Source organism: Lutra lutra, chromosome 7 (genome assembly GCF_902655055.1).
Source record: "Lutra lutra chromosome 7, mLutLut1.2, whole genome shotgun sequence".
In the NCBI taxonomy this organism is placed as follows: Eukaryota; Metazoa; Chordata; class Mammalia; order Carnivora; family Mustelidae; genus Lutra; species Lutra lutra.
In genome coordinates this window covers 59,720,177-59,737,479 of record NC_062284.1, presented here as the reverse complement: position 1 = coordinate 59,737,479, position 17,303 = coordinate 59,720,177, and the positions used below count along the sequence as shown (strand labels likewise).

Sequence of the window (17,303 nt, the reverse complement as noted above, 5' to 3'; positions counted from 1 at the left end):
AACAGGGTCCTGAGATTGAGCCCTGCATCAGGCTCCCTGCTCAGTGGGGAGCCTGCTTCTCCCTCTCCCACTCCCCCTGCTTGTATTCCCCCTCTCGCTGTCAAAAAAATAAAATCTTAAAAAAAAAAAGTAAAATATTTAATAGAAAATGTACTTTCAAAGGAGAAGGAATATGTTCTGAACTGTATCCCCCCCTAAATTATAAGGCCAACCTAATGGTTCATAAAGATGAAAGCAATTTAATTATTTCTCTACTACTGTGATCTCAAAATCTAGCGTACAAATACTATAAAATTGATGAACAGCTTTTTTTTTTTTTTTTAAGATTTTACCTATTTATTTGACAGAGAAAGAAAAAGTGCGAGAGAACATAAGCAGGGGGAGGTACAGAGTAAGAGGGAGAAGAGGCTCCCGACTGACCAGGGAGCCTGATGCCAGTCTCCTTCCCAAGAGAGAGGGAGAAACAGGCTCCCCACTGAGCAAGGAGCCCAATGTTGGGCTCCTTCCCAAGATCCTGGGATTGTGAGCTAAACTAAAGGCAGACGCTTAGCCAACTCAGCCACCCGGACACCCCAAAATTGATCATTTTTCTCTGTTTTTTTTTAAGTAGGCTCCATGCCCAGCATGAAGCCTAATATGGGGCTTGAACCCAAGACCCCGAGATCAAGACCTGAGATTTAAGTGTCAGACGCTTAACCCACAGAGTCACCCAGAGGCCTGTGTCAACAGCTTTTAAAAGCAATTTCTCTTGCTGTAAGGCCAGCAAAAAACAAAACCAAAACAACATCAAACCAAAACAAGGCAAAAAAAAACAAAACAAACAAAACAATTTTTTAAAAAACCTTTCCTGATGGGGTACCTGACTGGCTCAGTTGCCACAGCATGAAGCTCTAGATTTCAGGGTTGTGTGGGTTTAAGCCCCATGTTGGGTATACAGATTACTTAAAAATAATAAAAAAGATCTTAAGAAAAGCCTTTCCTGATTATAAAGCATCAGCATCAATCTTTTTAAGATTGTGTAAGTACTAACACAAACGGAAAAAAAACCCACAAATGACCTATACAGTCACTACCCAAAGACAACCATTATGATTTCAGTGTATTTACTTCCAGTTTTTCTATCATAAATACACATTTCTAAACACAGTGCTTTCCTACTGTTTGTAACCTCTTTATGATGTCACTGTGTGATATGCAATGTTCAATGTTCTTCTTAAACTCAGAATTATAAATTAACGTTAAAACTGTCCAGTCCTGGGGCGCCTGGGTGGCTCAGTGGGTTAAGCCGCTGCCTTCGGCTCAGGTCATGATCCCAGGTCCTGGGTTCGAGCCCCACATCGGGCTTTCTGCTTGGCGGGGAGCCTGCTTCCTCCTCTCTCTATGCCTGCCTCTCTGCTTACTTGTGATTTCTCTCTGTCAAATAAATAAATAAATTAATAAATTTAAAAAAAAAAAAAAACTGTCCAGTCCTGGGGCATCTGGGTGGCTCAGTGGGTTAAAGCCTCTGCCTTTGGCTCAGGTCATGATACCAGGGTCCTAGGATAGAGCCCTGCATTAAGCTCTCTGCTCAGTGGGGAGCCTGCTTTCCTCTCTGCCTACCTCTCCACCTACTTGTGATCTGTCAAATAAATAAATAAAAATCTTTAAAAAAACAAAACAAACAAAAAACTGTCCAGTCCCCTAAAATTCAGTTCTGATGCAAAGATTCCAAAAGATTACAGAAAACATGAGAATGAAGTAGATCCAGCCCCAGCTGGGGACAGCTATTCATGTCACAAGAGAGGCAGAGAAAGGCGGTGCACACAACAAAGTCTGACCATGTTTTGTCAGTGTTCTGAAAGGAGCAGCAAGGGGCTGAGAAAACTCTGGAAAGGGGAGGGGCCCCCCACCATCCCTCCGGTTAAACAGATCTCCTACCATTCTGGATCATCTTTGCTAGCCATGCAAATGCACAGCTCTTTTGTCCTGTCATCTTGTCAAGTTCAAGGTAGGGGCTCTGCTCAGGGGCCACTTGGATACCCACCTGCTTTCTGCACTTATCGATCTTCTCCTTTTCTTGACTGGTGAGGAACGGACCCATTTTCTTCTGCCACTGAAGGACCCACTCGTGCAACAAGACAAAGCTGCCAGTGGCCGTTTCCAAAGCATTGTAAACTAACTTTCCAAGGGGCTCATCACTGCCTGCACATTTAAAGAAAATGTGATGAAATCTCACTGGTCTATTTTCTGTGGGGGTAAAGAAAGAGGGTCTGTATCTTCATGCATTCATTCAACAGTGGATACCATATGCTACCTATAAAAAATACGACTGGATGTAATACATGCTCTTTTGTAACCAACTTTTTTAGTATTTAACAACATATTCTGAACCATTAAGTATTAATTTTTACAAAGGGACAATAATTAACCATAAGGTTTTAGTCTCAGATCAGTGTTTCCTCTATTTCACGATGTTCCTTCCATCATTGGCTCACTTCTGATGATGCTGCCCACCCTCATGGAGCTAAATACCAACCACTGTGACGAAAGGAATTTGGAAATGGGACCACTCCATCAAGATCTTTCCATCCACGTAGATGAGTATTAAAAACAAGTTTTAATAAATAATCTGGAAATCTGAATAGATCAATGATCTTCTGACTCCAAAATTTCAGTATGCTCACCAAATACAAACTGCCCAATGGTTCTGGGGGAAGGAACCAGAAATGACCGTTTCAGTTTGAAGCTAAAAAGACCAACACATTCATTCAGTGATGGGCATATGGTTTCCACTTGTACCTGGGAGAGCAAAAGTTCTTTAACACCAATTCTCAGTAAAGACTAGGATAGAAATGACCAAAAAATTAGAAATGGAGAAAAGTATCACCCACAATATCATTCTTTTGTCTTCCAGATCCCTCTCCTTTGATTCTAATTTACCAGCTCATAGCATATATAACAGCGTTTATCACCCTTGATGCTAGGGACAATTTAGACTAAAATGTTTTGTTGAAAAGGGCTGTCTTGTCCACTGTAGGATATCTGGCAGCACCTCTGGTCTCTACCCACTAGGTGCCAGCAGCATCCCTACCCTGGTCTTACACACGGAAAATATTTCCGGACATCCACAAACACCCGCCAGGGGACAAAACCGCCCCCAAATGAGAACCACTGTTATACAGTACTTGGTCTTTTTCTCTTAGTATATAAATAATTGTTTTCCACATTGCTACACTGTCTTCATAACAAAAAAAGTTCTAAAACAAGTAACATTTTTTTCATTTAAAAACAAAACGTAACCCATATTTATAAGACAGCTGGAGTACAAAAGATGTTGGGGGAATGTGGCTGAACCAGCTCACAGACTTTTTAACTGAATAGCAGTTTTTAGCCTCATAGAAATGTTGGCAATATAAGAAATTTTAATGCAAATGATCTCTTATGCTAGTTATAAATAATTCCTGACATTCTTAGCCTAAGGGGAAAAAACCTTCATACGTGAAAATTTGTCAACCCAATTCCACCCGTGGAAGGTGGGAGTCTACGCAGTACACACGTGGAGACACCTGATTTTAATGTTTATGGGATGGAATGTGATGTTATTTACAGAAAGCCTAATTAAATGTGCACATTATACAGTACAAGGTCTTGCAATATGTGTCTCCTTAACTGGAACCCGGTGGGGGTCTCCTAATTGCTGACTGCAAGGTTTTTTGGTATTGTCATTTTGTTATCACCAACCTCCTCTTGTCACTTTTTTGTGATGCGGTAATAAAAGGGACAAAAGAACACATTGCAATGAGACTGAAGGAAGTATGTTCCCAGGAGATTTCTGATTGAGACTCTATTATGTGCTAATGATCATTTGCACCAATGGTCTACATGCTTCACCCATCAGCCTTCTCTGCTTCTATGACAGCTCTGAGTTGAAAAACAAATGTTAATGATTTCATCTTTTACAAAAACATTTTGTAGAATAGGAGTACATATTTTAAAAATTCAGACCTGTTGCGAGAAAGCAAAATAAGTAATTTACTTGATGGTTTTATTAAAAAATGTTCCAACTGCCAATGTGTCCCCTAAGGAGCGCACTAACTTAGGTAAATCGATCTAACGCATACCAGTGGGAATAAGAGACCGAGCGAAGGTAATAAGCAGCTGGATTAATTTGCCTTCCTGGTTTCCCCATATTATTGAAACCACTGAGTTTTAGGTTGCCAATTTGGGAGTCTGAGATGTCTCTGAGTCAAGGACAGTCTCAGGTTCAAGGTTGTGAGGCTGTTCGAATGGCTGCTTTGTCTGCATACGGCACACTCTGTACACACGGTCCTGTACCGTTTGGGCAGCTTTCCATCAGCCAAGATTAACTGTCTGGTTCATGGACTATTCAAATATTCGGTTTCCCTCTTATCTGCTGCCTGCTCCCTGGCAACGCCCCTGCCAATCTGTATCTCCTTAAAGGAGACGGGAAAAGGACACCAAAAGAAAGTAAATTCAATTTAGATAATTTGGCTGTTAGCTTTGGTAAGAACAGTCACGGGCTGAAAATTAAATTGTCCAATTCACTACATGCAAGTGATCCCTACACCAACTAGCAGATGTATCTGTGTGGCTGATAAAAGACGTACATTTACACGTACAAAAGAGGTAGATACTGAAAACCTGATTTTGACATAAACAATTCAAAACACAAATTGCTAAACCAGCTTTACTCCAAATAGCCATGAGGAGACAAAATTGCTGAGTAAAACATACAGAAAACAAAGTGCTTTTCCTGGTCGGGAATGCCAAGCAGGAAAATGCTATTCAGATGAATATCAACATAAGAAAATTAGACTTGGTCATTAGAGATTACAGGCATTAGAACTCATTTCATTATACACATTCTACTGGCAATGTCAACCATTTTGGTTTCCAAAAGCTTGACTAATGAGAATAAGGACAAATGTTAAATTATCTTTATGCTAACGGTATTTCCAAGGGCTTAGGTTTTTATTTCCATCTCACAGAAGGGGAAACCGAGCACTTTCTCATTCTGGTCCTCAGGCCATGGGAACTAGAATGACTCATGGACTTAATAGTTCTCCCTGCATCAGACAATGCAGTGTCCGTCCCACTTTACTCCTTCATGATTTAACTTCTGTTGTTAGAATATCTTAAATCAATTTAGCTAGTTTACTCACCAATGCATTTCCCCTTGTAAACCATGAGCTGATCAGGACTACCCAGGGAGAAATACAGGACTTCGCAAGACCCAGGAGAATCTTCACTACTACATACAGAATACTGACGTTCTCGCCTTAAAAACAAATTTGGACATGATTTTTTTTTTTAACTAAAGATTAACACAGGAAATTCTTGCCCCTCCATTTTCTCCTGTTTACCAGTCCATTCACCATCTCCACTAGGAATTGAATCGAAGCGCTAATGGGATCATTAGCACTCCACTTTGTGGAGGTCTTCTCCATATGAACTCTACAAACCCCCTAATTCTATATTGGTGCTGTCCAAAAGGGGAGCCACTAGCCACATGTGGCTATTCAGATTTAATTTAAATGAAATGAAAAGTTCAGGGATGCCTGGGTGGCTCAGAGCATCTCGTCTGCCTTTGGCTCAGACCATGCATGATTCCAGAGTCCTAGGTTCAAGTCCCACATCGGGCTCCTTGCTTGGTGGGGAGCCTGCTTCTCCCTCTGCCTGCTGTTCCCCTTGCTTGTGTGCTCTTGCTCTTTCTCGCTCTCTCTGGCAAATAATACTTAAAAAAAAAAATAAATTAAAATTTCCGTTCTTCAACAGCAGTAGCCAAAATTTTAGTACTCAACAGCCACAAGTGACTAGAGACCAGCCTATTGGACAGCACTGATAAGGACCATTTCCATTGTCACAGTCCTAGAGCAGTGATTTAGCTCAGTCCCACAGCGACTCCACATCTCTGAGTTCTTGTGCACCTGCACATGTGAAGAAAGCTGCAAATGGGGGTTTGGAACCTTACAAATTCCTCGTCTCCGGCTAGGCCCCCAACCATTGCCTGCTCTCATTCGCTGTCTTGTCTTTGGTACATATGCTCTGCCATTCCCCTTTATGACTTCTCCATAATACTCAAAGCCCACCCTGTCCTCCCCTCTTCCCCATTTTCTGTCTTTTTTTCTTTGTGAGAACCAGTAGCTGGGAAGCTAGATGATAATGCAAAAATACTCAGGGGATTATGAATATAAGAGAATAAATTGGCAGAGGATGCAGGGAAGAGGCAAAGGAGAGAGCTCCTGATGGTCAGGATTGGACACCTTAAAAGACTGCTTTTTGTATAGCCAGAAAGACTTCTCCGTAGCACTGATTTATTCCCGTTCCTAACACAAAGGAATTGGTCAAATACTTCCTAGTGAATCACTCTGACAACTTCCAACTATGTTGCCTACTGGAAGCCCAGTTGCAAACAAAAATACTCTAAACTGGTGTAAGGAGTTACCATCTTAAAATGGAATGGACTCCAGGAACAGTACTCAAGAAAACATTTGGTTTACCTTAACAGCAGGTGGTTAAACAATACCAAAATTACTTCTAAGGTGATTTTTTTAAGTAGATAATTAGGAAAGAAATTATAAAGTAGGTAATTAGGGAAAGAACTGAAATAGTTCTTTCTTATAAATAGACTATAACCCGAAAGTTTATGCAAGTCTTTCGTTGGTACCTAAGATGTTTCTTTTCACTGAATAAAAGTGTTTGTTTTAAGTGCTGCGTAGAGTCTCATGAGAGATAAACACATAAAGAAGTTGATTTATAGTAACTACACGGTTTTAATCACCCACCCACTCATAAATGGATTCTGCACTAAAATTCCTTCCTGCCCACAGGGGTTACAATAAACAGAGAAGCTTCATTCTTCAGTAGAAAAGGATGTGGAGGAAGATGTAGTATCTTTCATGGGATCTCTGGTAAAAGGAAAAAAACCCAGAATACACCTGTGACAACGGGGAAGCCCATGTCCTCAGCAGTGAGAGAGAGGGGCACCATGGCAGCAAACTGGGGTTCCCGTTCTCTTGTAGAGGGTCTTCTACACCTGTGCCCATTTTGGAATATCTGTGGTGGGACCTACTGAGTTACAGACTGAAAACACATACAGTGTGAAAATTTCACTGGATGATGATTCCAACGGAAGAAAATTTAAAAACTCACTTACTGAACAGTTAGATCATTAGAAGTCAGATGGAATTGCACTGGAGGCAAGACTAGAGCGTTATAGGCCATTATAAAGAGGAATGAGCTATAAAACTAGTTTAATTAAAGATACATAGAATGAGTTGGAGGCATCACAGTTCTGGACTTAAAGTTATAGTACAAAACTGTAGTAATCAAAATAGTACGGTACTGGCACAAGAACAGACAATAAGTCAAAGGAACAGAAGAGAAAATCCAGAAATAAACCCACAATTATATGGTCAATCTTTGACAAAGCAGGAAAGAACACCTAAAGGGAAAAAAGACAGTCTCTTCAACAAACGGTGCTGGGAAAACTGGACAGCTACACACGAAAGAATGAAACTGGACCACTTTCTTACATCATCCACAAAAATAATTTCAAAACGGATTAAAGCCCTAAATGTGATTCCTGAAATCCTAAAAATCACAGGAGAGCTCACAGCCAGTAAGTCCTCTGACATCATCCACAGCAACATTTTTCTAGATAGGTCTTCGGAGGCAAGGGAAACAAAAGCAAAACAAACTACTGGGGGGCGCCTGGGTGGCTCAGTGGTTAAGGTCTCTGCCTTCGGCTCAGGTCATGATCCCAGGGTCCTGGGATCGAGCCCCGCATCGGGCTTTCTGCTCAGTGGGGAGCCTGCTTCCTCCTCTCTCTCTCTGCCTGCCTCTCCACCTACTTGTGATTTCTGTCTGTCAAATAAATAAATAAAATCTTTAAAAAAAAAAAAAAACTACTGGAGGGGGGCACCTGGGGGTGGCTCAGTTGGTTAAGCAGCTGCCTTCGGCTCAGGTCATGATCCCAGCATCCTGGGATCGAGTCCCACATCGGGCTCCTTGCTTGGCTGGGAGCCTGCTTCTCCCTCTGCCTCTGCTGCCACTCAGCCTGCCTGTGCTCGCTCTCTCGCTCTCTCTCTCTCTGGCAAATAAATAAATAAAATCTAAAAAAAAAAAAAAAAAAGTAAAAACCTCATGCACAGCGAAGGAAACAATCAACAGAACTAAATAAAAGGCAACTTACTAAATGGAGAAGAGATTGACAAATGACATACCTAATAAAGAGTTAGTGTCCAAAATATATAAAGAACTTCTACAACTCAATACGCCCAAAAAGAATAATCCACTTAAAAAATGGTCACAAGACAAGACATGAATGAACAGCATTTCTCCAAAGACATCCAGATTGCCAACAGACACATGAGAAGATGGTCAACATCTATCATCAGGGAAATGCAAATCAAAACCCCAATGAGATATCACCTCACACCTGTCAGAATGGCTGAAATCAACAACCCAGGAAACAAGTTTTGCCAAGAATGTGGAGTAGGGAACCCTCATGCACTGCTGGTGGGAATGCAAACTGGTGCAACCACTCTGGAAAACAGTATGGAGGTTCTCTAAAAAGTTAAAAATAGAACAACCTTATAATCTAGCAATCATACTACTGGGTATTTACCCAAAAAATATGAGAACACTGATTCAAAGGAATACATGCACCCCTAAGTTTACTGCAGCATTATTTACAACAGCCAACATATGGGAGCAGCCCAGTGTCCACCAGTTGATGAACGGATAAAGAAAATGTGGTACGTATAATAAATGGAAAACTATTCAGCCATAAAAAAAAGAATGAAATCCTGCCATTTGCAACAACATGGATGGAGCTAGAGAATACAATGCTTAGCAAAATTAGTCAGAGAAAGATAGAAACCATTTCACTCATATGTGCAATTTATGAAACAAGACAAGCAAAAGGAAAAAAATAGGAGAACAAATCAAGAAGAGGAATCTTAAGGGGGCCCGGGTAGCTCAGTCAGTTCAGTGTCTGCCTTTGGTTCAGGTCATGATGCTAGACTAGTCCTGGGATCGAGCCCTGTGTCGGGCTCCCCACTCAGCAAGGATCCTATTTCTCCCCCTCCCACTGCTGCTCCCCCTACTTGTGCTCTCTCTCTCAAATAAATAAAATCTTGAAAGGAGGGAAGGAAGGAAGGAAGGAAAAAGAAAAAGAAAAAAGGAATCTTAGCTACACAGAACAAACTGATGGTAACTAGAGGGGAGGTGGGTGGTGGCATGGATAAAATAGGTGATGGGGATTAAGGAGGGCACCGGTGTTGAGCACCAGGTGATGTATGAAACTGCTGAATCACTATACTGCCCATCTGAAACGAATATAACACTGTACATTAACTAACTGGAATTAAAATAAAAACTTAAAAATTTTTTAAGAAGGATACTTGGAATGAGTTAGAACAAATGAAAATTTTATTTTATATTGCCAATACATTAAGACTTAGAGGCTTTGAAAAAGTTACTAAATCTATTCCCTGAAAATCCATCACAGGTCACTGCAAGCTGTTTTATCTCTTCCATAGCCTTCATCCTTCTAAACAAATCAGAAATCCCAGGGACATACCTTGACCTTCCAGAGGAGATGGTCCGATGTTTACCATTTCCCACAAAGTCAGGAGAGCCTCCATGTAGAATGGCAGCCGGTCTGTGTCCTCCTGGGTCTTTCCTAGAGTTCTGATCTTGGTTTGATAAATTAGCAATTTCCAAACGCTCCTAGAAGAAAGAAAAGTAAAACCTACTTTAAATACAAGTCATAAGTCAAAGAAAATCATGGTACCTAATCATTAATTCAGTAGAGAGTGTGACTCTAAGAAGAGGCCCCACCTTCCCCCACTCCTCAGCCCCGCCCAAACCTCAAGGCACTTCCAGGACTCAGATGGGGGGGCTGGGCCAGCAACTCCCCATGTGACCTGACTGACAGACGCTCGGGGGCAGGGATGGTCCCGCCCCCGAGGGGACACAGAACCCCTGATCTGGGACCGTCGGAGGGCCCAGACCCTTCCTCACCCTCCCCTCCATCCGAATACCGCCTCCCCCCAACCACCAGCAGCAGCAGGGCTCTCCTCCCCCACCAGCTTTCCCCTACAGGGCCCCTCAGCGCCCGTGGAGACCCGCAGGCAGGGCTAAGCCACCCCTCTCAAACCCAGGGCCCCTCGCACCTGGCTCTGGCAGTGTTTTCTGGCCGGAGGCCCCCCACTTTCCCAATTTGTGTTCCCTTCCACCTTCTTTTCCGTACTGTGAAGTCTCCCCGCTGCCCCCCAACTCCCGCCCCTGCCCTGGCCTAGGGCATTGCGGGGGGTGGGGGGTGCTGAAGTTTCAGACCATCCCCAGAAGAAACCAGCCACCTCTGCTATGCCTACTCCAAGGCCACGGCTGGGGACGGGAGAAGTTGTGTGCGCTGTGGGGGTCGGTGGGAGCAAGGCTGCCCAGCCGGACCCTGCCCTCGACCTGAGACAGAAACCAAGCTGAACTGCGCTTCTGCCCCCTTCACGGGGTGCTCCTCAGCTTCTGCCATCCCCCACAACAGAGGAAGAGGCCCAGCACTGGCCTACTGACAGGGTCTGTGCTGGGTGTACTAGTGGAGGGGGAGCTGCTGAAAGGAGCTGCGTGGCCCTTGAGGCTGGAGTTGGGCTCAGAGGGGCTGCCAGAGCCACCAGAAGCATCCTGCCTCTGTCCCAGGAGAGGCCGGGCTGAAACCAGGCTTGAGGGGCAGGTGGCTGCTGTGACCCCGATGGGTCACCCCCAGCCTACAGGTCCCCCATTGTAGTCCTCCCTCACCCTCCCTCCAGACCCCTCCCTGACTCCCCCCCCCCCCGCGTTAAACCGATGACCAAAGACCTTTCTTATGCCGGAAGCAAAAACCAAAAAAAGAAAAAAAAAAAGCTGAATGCTTTCAGGTGTAATAAACTTGAACTTTTAAAAATTTAATGTCCAGACATGTACTGCTTCAAGAACTGAAGACCAGGTCACAGTATGAAGAGAATGTGAATTTTATAAATGAAAAATGCTTAGAATCTTACAAGATTCATGACAAGTCAGGGAAAAGAGCAAGAGGGGGTGAACAGAGGGAGGAGGCATTGAAAGAGGGAGCAGATGGCTGGGTGGGTGGGATCAGAGTAAGACAGGGCTAGTGGAAGCAGTCCTAGATCACCTTACATTTGTGTACGGCTCTGTACTTGCACTGAGGACAGGACATTTATCTATGGGAATAACTACATGAGAGGGAAGGGAGGCATCATCAGTTGGCATCACCATTTTAAGGGATGAGGAAAATGAGTCACATTTAGTGTCACCCGTCAAGGTCACAGAGCTGGCAGTCAAAACACCAAAGCTTTAAGCCAGATGCTGCTTACTCAGACATCAGTGCCTCCCACCACCCCTCAGAGTTGCCCTTAAGTTAAATGGCATAATTCTACAAAAGAGAACAAGTAAAATTTTCTCTGGGTTTCTCCAAACACGGGTAACTGGCGTTTTGACCGAGCCGGACTCAGGAAAAATACAGAAAAAGGACTTTATCCTTTTCCATCACTGCTTTTTAAACCTGCCCTGTTGGATCCTTCTTTTCCATGATTGAATGAAATCTCCAGCATATCCATAGGATTTCCCTTCACTCTTCAGCTGAACAAATAGTTGTATTTTCCAAGTATGCGCTAAGAATTCCGATCTGGGTTAATTATCAAAGCTTCCATCTCTATTCTCCCTGGATTCATTTGATAAACAACTGTCATTCTATCAGCCTGTGTCATCTACAGATAACATACAACTCTAAATTTTGCTTCCATTTGGGGAATCTGAAATACACAATGAATGGTATTTGGGGGATATTTTTTTTAGTGCTTCATTTCCAGCTTTACTATTGGTAATAACACAGGAGAGGAAAACATCATCGATGGAAAGAAAAACATTTTACATTTTGCAAAATGTAGACTATTTTAGTGTGGTACAATTCACAGAGTACCTGCTTAGCCATTTCTTTTCTTTTTCTCTCTTCTTTGATCTCTTCTTTCCTTCTCTGAATCTCATGAAGGATCTCACGTTGCTGAAATAAATCACAGTGCATCAAATGCCAATCTCTGAAACCCAGACAACATATAAATCCTACAATCACAAAAAACCTTTAGCACTTCGGTATATGTTTTTTGTTTTTGTTTTTGTTTGAGACAGAATGATACAGAGAGAGAGCGAGCATGTGCAGGAGGAGAGGCATAGGGAGAGGGAGAAGCAGACTGAGCCAGGAGCCTGACGAGGGTCTCCACCCTAGGACATCGGGACCATGACATCAGCCGAAGGCAGACACTCAACCATCTGAGCCACCCAGGCGCCCCTAAGATTGTATTTACCCATTTATGAGAGAGAGAGAGAGCGCAAGACAAACACACTCCATGACAAACACGGAGCCTGACACAGACCTCATCTCTGAGATCATGACCTGAGCCAAGATCAAGAGTCGGACACCCAAACCACTAAGCACCCCCAAAAACTTCTTCTGCATCTCTAGGATCCAAGCCCTCCCTTCCAAAAGGGCCTGATCATACAGAATCTTACAACAAACTGTAGTTACACAGTTTCATCAGCTCTTATGCACTACTTGCTCCCGGTTAGTGAAGTCTCTGGACTCTGTGGGGAGGGACTCAGCACTCCTCATGCTTCCACCTGGAGAGACTTCCCCTACAGCAGCCTCCCACCCTGACCTCACCCCTCCTCCTCCATGTCTCCCTGTCTGTGGAGAACAAGCGCTGGGGTCTGCTCCCCCCACCACAGAGGGTGAGGTCCCCTTGGTGCAGGTGGACTGAGCTGTCATCAGTGCCAGGACCTGGGGTGGCAGTGGCTTAGGCACCATCCCCACATGCCACAGACCCTCAGCTCGATGCTCTAGTTTTCTCAGTATTAAAAGTGGTACTTTGGGGATGCATGTGTGGCTCAGTCGCTAGGCGTCTGCCTTAGGCTCAGGTCATGATCCCAGGGTCCTAGGATCGAGCCCCGCATCGGGCTCCCTGATCAGCAGGAAACCTGCTTCTCCCTCTCCCACGCCCCCTGCTTGTGTTCCCTCTCTTCCTGTCTCTGTCAAATAAATAAATAAAATCTTTAAAAAATAAATAAATAAAATAAAAGTGGCATTTTGATTTGCATCCGTTTGCCTCACGTATCTATTCCTCAAGTGAGACTGAATTTAGGTTGGGAAAAATAGTTGGAGGGGTGTTTTTTTTTGTTTTTGTTTGTTTGTTTGTTTTTTTACGAGTCCCCTAAAATTCTAGTTTGTAGATATCAAAACCATTAAGAGACTCACCAAAAACTGTATCAGCAATAATACAAAATAAAAAAAATACCCCCAATTTATAAGTAAACAATATACCAAAACAAGACTGCTGGCTAAATATTCACTAGCTAATAAAAACAGGTCTTCCAGAAAACAATGAAAATAAGGAACTTTAAACTCTAAATGATATCTAGACTACAGGATTAACTAGAAGATCAGAAGTAACACATGAACGGCAGCCACAACGAGACAGGTGGGGGGATGAAGGGGGGATGGGGAAGAACCAAGAGCAAGAACCTAAGAAAGGCAGAATAACAAAACCTTGGAAGTAACTAAGAAACAGTAACATCTACAGGAAGAAAACTAGAAAGCCTCACCAAGAGCTAAGAATAAGCAGACCAACATTCCTGGATAGAGAGTCTGAGTATTGCCAAGGTGTCAATTCTTCCTAAGTGAATGTGTAAGTCTAGTGCAGAGAGTTTGGTTTGACTTTGAGAGAGCGATCCAGCAACTCATCTGTAAGAATAAATGGTGAGAATGGCTGAGGGGAAAAAGAAAAGTATAATGGAAGGTGAAGGGAAGGGGACTTGACTTTCCACATCTTTTTTTTTTTTTTAATATTTTATTTATTTATTTGACAGAGAGAGATCACAAGCAGACAGTGAGTCAGGCAGAGAGAGAGGAGGAAGCAGGCTCCCTGCTGAGCAGAGAGCCTGACACGGGGCTCGATCCCATGACCCCGGTATCATGACCTGAGCCGAAGGCAGAGGCTTCAACCCACTGAGCCACCCAGGCACCCCAACTTTCCACATCTTAAAACAGCATAAAAGATACACTGATTAAGAGTGTGGTAGGAACTCAAGAAAAAAATATGAACTGAACAAAATGGGTAATTCACAAATGAATATATAGTTAAAATACACCTTACAGGAAGTATTACAAATCAAGTAAGGAAAAATGATTATTTAATGTGTTAGGAAGTGTCTGGGGGGGGGGGGCACTTCAGATGCTCATTTTAATAAACCACCCCAAAAAGAGTTCTAGGTAAGTTGATTGAAAGACTGAACAGAGAATAAACTAAGTTAAAAATCAAGAGGGATGGGGCACCTGGGTGGCTGACTCACTAGGCCTCTGCCTTCAGCTCAGGTCATGATCCCAGGGTCCTGGGATTGAGCCCCACATAGGGCTCCTTACTCAGCTGGGAGCCTGCTTCTCCCTCTCCCGCTCCCCCTCCTTGTGTTCCCTCTCTCGCTGTGTCTCTCTCTGTTAAACAAATAAAATCTTTTTAAAAATTTTTTAAAAATCAAGAAGGAAACTTAGGAAAGAAAAAAGAAAAAACCTTGGATATGTATTTTATCTTTCATTAAAGGATTTTAAAAATATGATACAGGAGTGTACATCCTTGTGCAAAGAGACTAAAGAAAAAATACAAAAAGAGATTGAAGAAAAAATACAAATGGTTAGGGCACATAAAAGAGTTCCATCTCTGGCTTTTGCTACTCATTTGGACAGTAGGTACATGTCACAGAGGGAAGAAAACAGCCTGTAAAGCTCAGTGAATTCCTGCACAGCTTTACAAGCTCAGAGAGACCACAAGAAGTTTAGTGAAACAAACGTTTTTCCTTTCTTTTCTTTAAAGACCTGGACCAGATGGAGGGTTCTAGGAGCAACACTGGTATCTCTGGGGGAGGAAACCACCACCATATTTCTCAGTTACTCTCTGGGCCTCCTCTCACATGAATCTCCAGTGCTCAAAGCACATGCTGAACAAAACTGAAATACAGATTAGTGTGTGGGCAGAGACAGAGTCAAAACTGACAGAAGCTTGCTGACTTCTGGGCCTGGCCGCTGGTAGTGACCAGGGTCTCACCTCCTGTTCCACCTTCTGCTTGGCCTCCAACAGCCTCCGCTGCTCTTCCTGAGCCCGCCTTTCCAGCATTTCTTCATGGAAAGACTTGGGAGGGGGCTTGTTATGCTCGCTGAGAAATGACTGCACGTGGTCAGCCAGTTCAAATATCATCACCTAAACATACAGAAGAAAGTCAACCACAACTGGTCAAGTAATGGGAAGACAGAGCCCAAAGGAGACTTCAGAAAGGATGCAGGCAGTCAGAGGCCCACTTACAACAGTGATACTCAACTCAGATAGGACCTTTGCTGAATTTCGTATCTGATGCAATCACAGCAGGAAAAAGCTTTTATAAGACTTACCTCATTGTGCTGCTATCAAGACAAATCACTACCTAGCTAAATAAAAAGCTTTCTTCTTCTTTTACGGTCCTATTCAACTTTATTGGCATCTTCTCTACCGTAAATCTGACAAACTATTTTTCTGGACAAGTATTTAGTGTACAAATAAATCTGATAAAATATTTAACACGGCATAAAAATAAAGTACTTTGCCAACTAGAAGACCTGTCTAAGAAATGATAGCAGAAGAATCATTGCCACAGTGAGAACTTTCATTGCTCCATACAGTGTACTGAAAACATTCTTTGGGGTACAAAGGCAAATACTTAAAGGCCTCACTAGCTCCCTGCTAGTAACAAGAGTAGAAGCTGATCAATAAATACTAAGCAAACATTCCATTTCCACTGAGGGAAGCATTCATGGATACCACCAGAAGGAAAAAATGCTCCCCTCTCAGACTTTGTTTATGGGAACATTAGAGCCACTTTCTCATACCTGGAGGAGTCATAAATCTTATCTGGGCTGGTAAACTCATAAAACAAAGGTTTCTGGGACCCTACACTGACTGCCCCAACCCCAGAGAGGTCAAGAGTGCCAAGCTCCTTCCTTCTACAGATGATGACCACCATTGTGAAATGTCTTTTTCCTCAATCACAATAAAGCAGTTTAAAAAGTCTTATTTCTAAAAGGACTTAAGAGCGTGATAATTAGTAATAAAGGTCACTATGCACAAGAATATGAAATTCGTTCACATGGTGTTCATGCCACCTTTCTCTCAAGGAGTACATGCAAAGACACTACAGCTATTATTGGTGGAAGTTCATATGTTTTTTAATTGTAGCAGAAGCTCTGCCAATCACTGGATAAACTTCACTTTACAGCTGACAAACACTAAGCCAGAGTCTATGAGGCCAAGTTCTTCAAAGAGAAGCTGGGGAGGGGCACCTGGGTAGCTCAGTGGGTTAAACCTCTGCCTTCAGCTCAGGTCATGATCTCAGGGTCCTGGGATTGAGCCCCACATCGGGCTCTCTGCTCAGCAGGGAACCTGCTTCCCCCTCCCGCCCCCCACCTGCCTCTGCCTACTTGTGATCTCTGTCAAATAAATAAATGAAATCTTAAAAAAAAAAAAAAGAAAGAAAAGCTGGGGTAAGTAGGCAGTTCCTATTATGTCAGAGAGAAACCATTTCTATACCAGAAAGGAGACAGGGGCCAAGCAGTGGAGGGTTCGTTCTTCTTTTGTCAACTGATTTAAATGACTAGCATTTTCGTACAAACACATCAGATACAATATGTGAGACTAGATGAAAGTAAGAACTACTTCCCAAACTGGCTCTTGTCCTTCTCTCCCTGTGTAGCTACACAGCTGATTGTCCTACTCCTCTCAGCACTCTGTTCAAATGTGACCTGATCAGAAGCCTCTCCTGCCCTCATTTGTAACAGCCACTCCACCACCGCCTCAGGATATGCATCTGTATTAGCCAGAGTTCTCCAGAGAAACAGAATCAATAGGATGGGGGCGGGGGACGTGCGCCCACGCGGTCGCATGTCATTCACACAGGGAGAGACTGATTTTAAGGAACTAACTCATGCAATTATAGAGGCTGGAGAGTCCAGAATATTTGGAGTAGACCAGCAGGCTGGGGACCCAGCAGGTCCCATCTAACAGCCATCCTCTGGTAGTTACCCTGCTTCCAGAAAAACCCGTCTTTTTCAGTTAAAACCCTCAATTGATTGGATGAGGCCCACCCACATTATAGAGGATAATCTGCTTAACCCAAAGTCTATGGATTTAAAGGTTAACCTCATCTAAAAAATACCTTTGTAGAAACATCTA

The 17,303-nt window shown here is 43.1% G+C and overlaps 1 protein-coding gene across 7 annotated transcripts in view; it reads right to left on the bottom strand.

Annotated features, from left to right (window-relative positions):
• EIF2AK4 (eukaryotic translation initiation factor 2 alpha kinase 4) overlaps positions 1 to 17,303 on the bottom strand; it is a 105,875-nt gene that overhangs the window by 65,416 nt on the left and 23,156 nt on the right. For 6 of the 7 annotated variants that reach the window (XR_007128570.1, XR_007128569.1, XM_047736212.1 and 3 more), the window contains 5 exons: positions 15,150 to 15,302; positions 11,981 to 12,061; positions 9,587 to 9,735; positions 5,163 to 5,278; positions 2,024 to 2,181 (listed from right to left, as the gene is read on the bottom strand). Coding sequence is in view for 5 of the 7 variants with exons in the window: in XM_047736212.1 (XP_047592168.1) it covers positions 2,024 to 2,181; positions 5,163 to 5,278; positions 9,587 to 9,735; positions 11,981 to 12,061; positions 15,150 to 15,302 (657 nt within the window). In the remaining 2 variants the exon portion in view is untranslated. Of the gene's footprint in view, positions 1 to 1,917; positions 2,182 to 5,162; positions 5,279 to 9,586; positions 9,736 to 11,980; positions 12,062 to 15,149; positions 15,303 to 17,303 lie in introns of those variants that run through there. The other variant, XM_047736216.1, reaches the window with a different exon arrangement.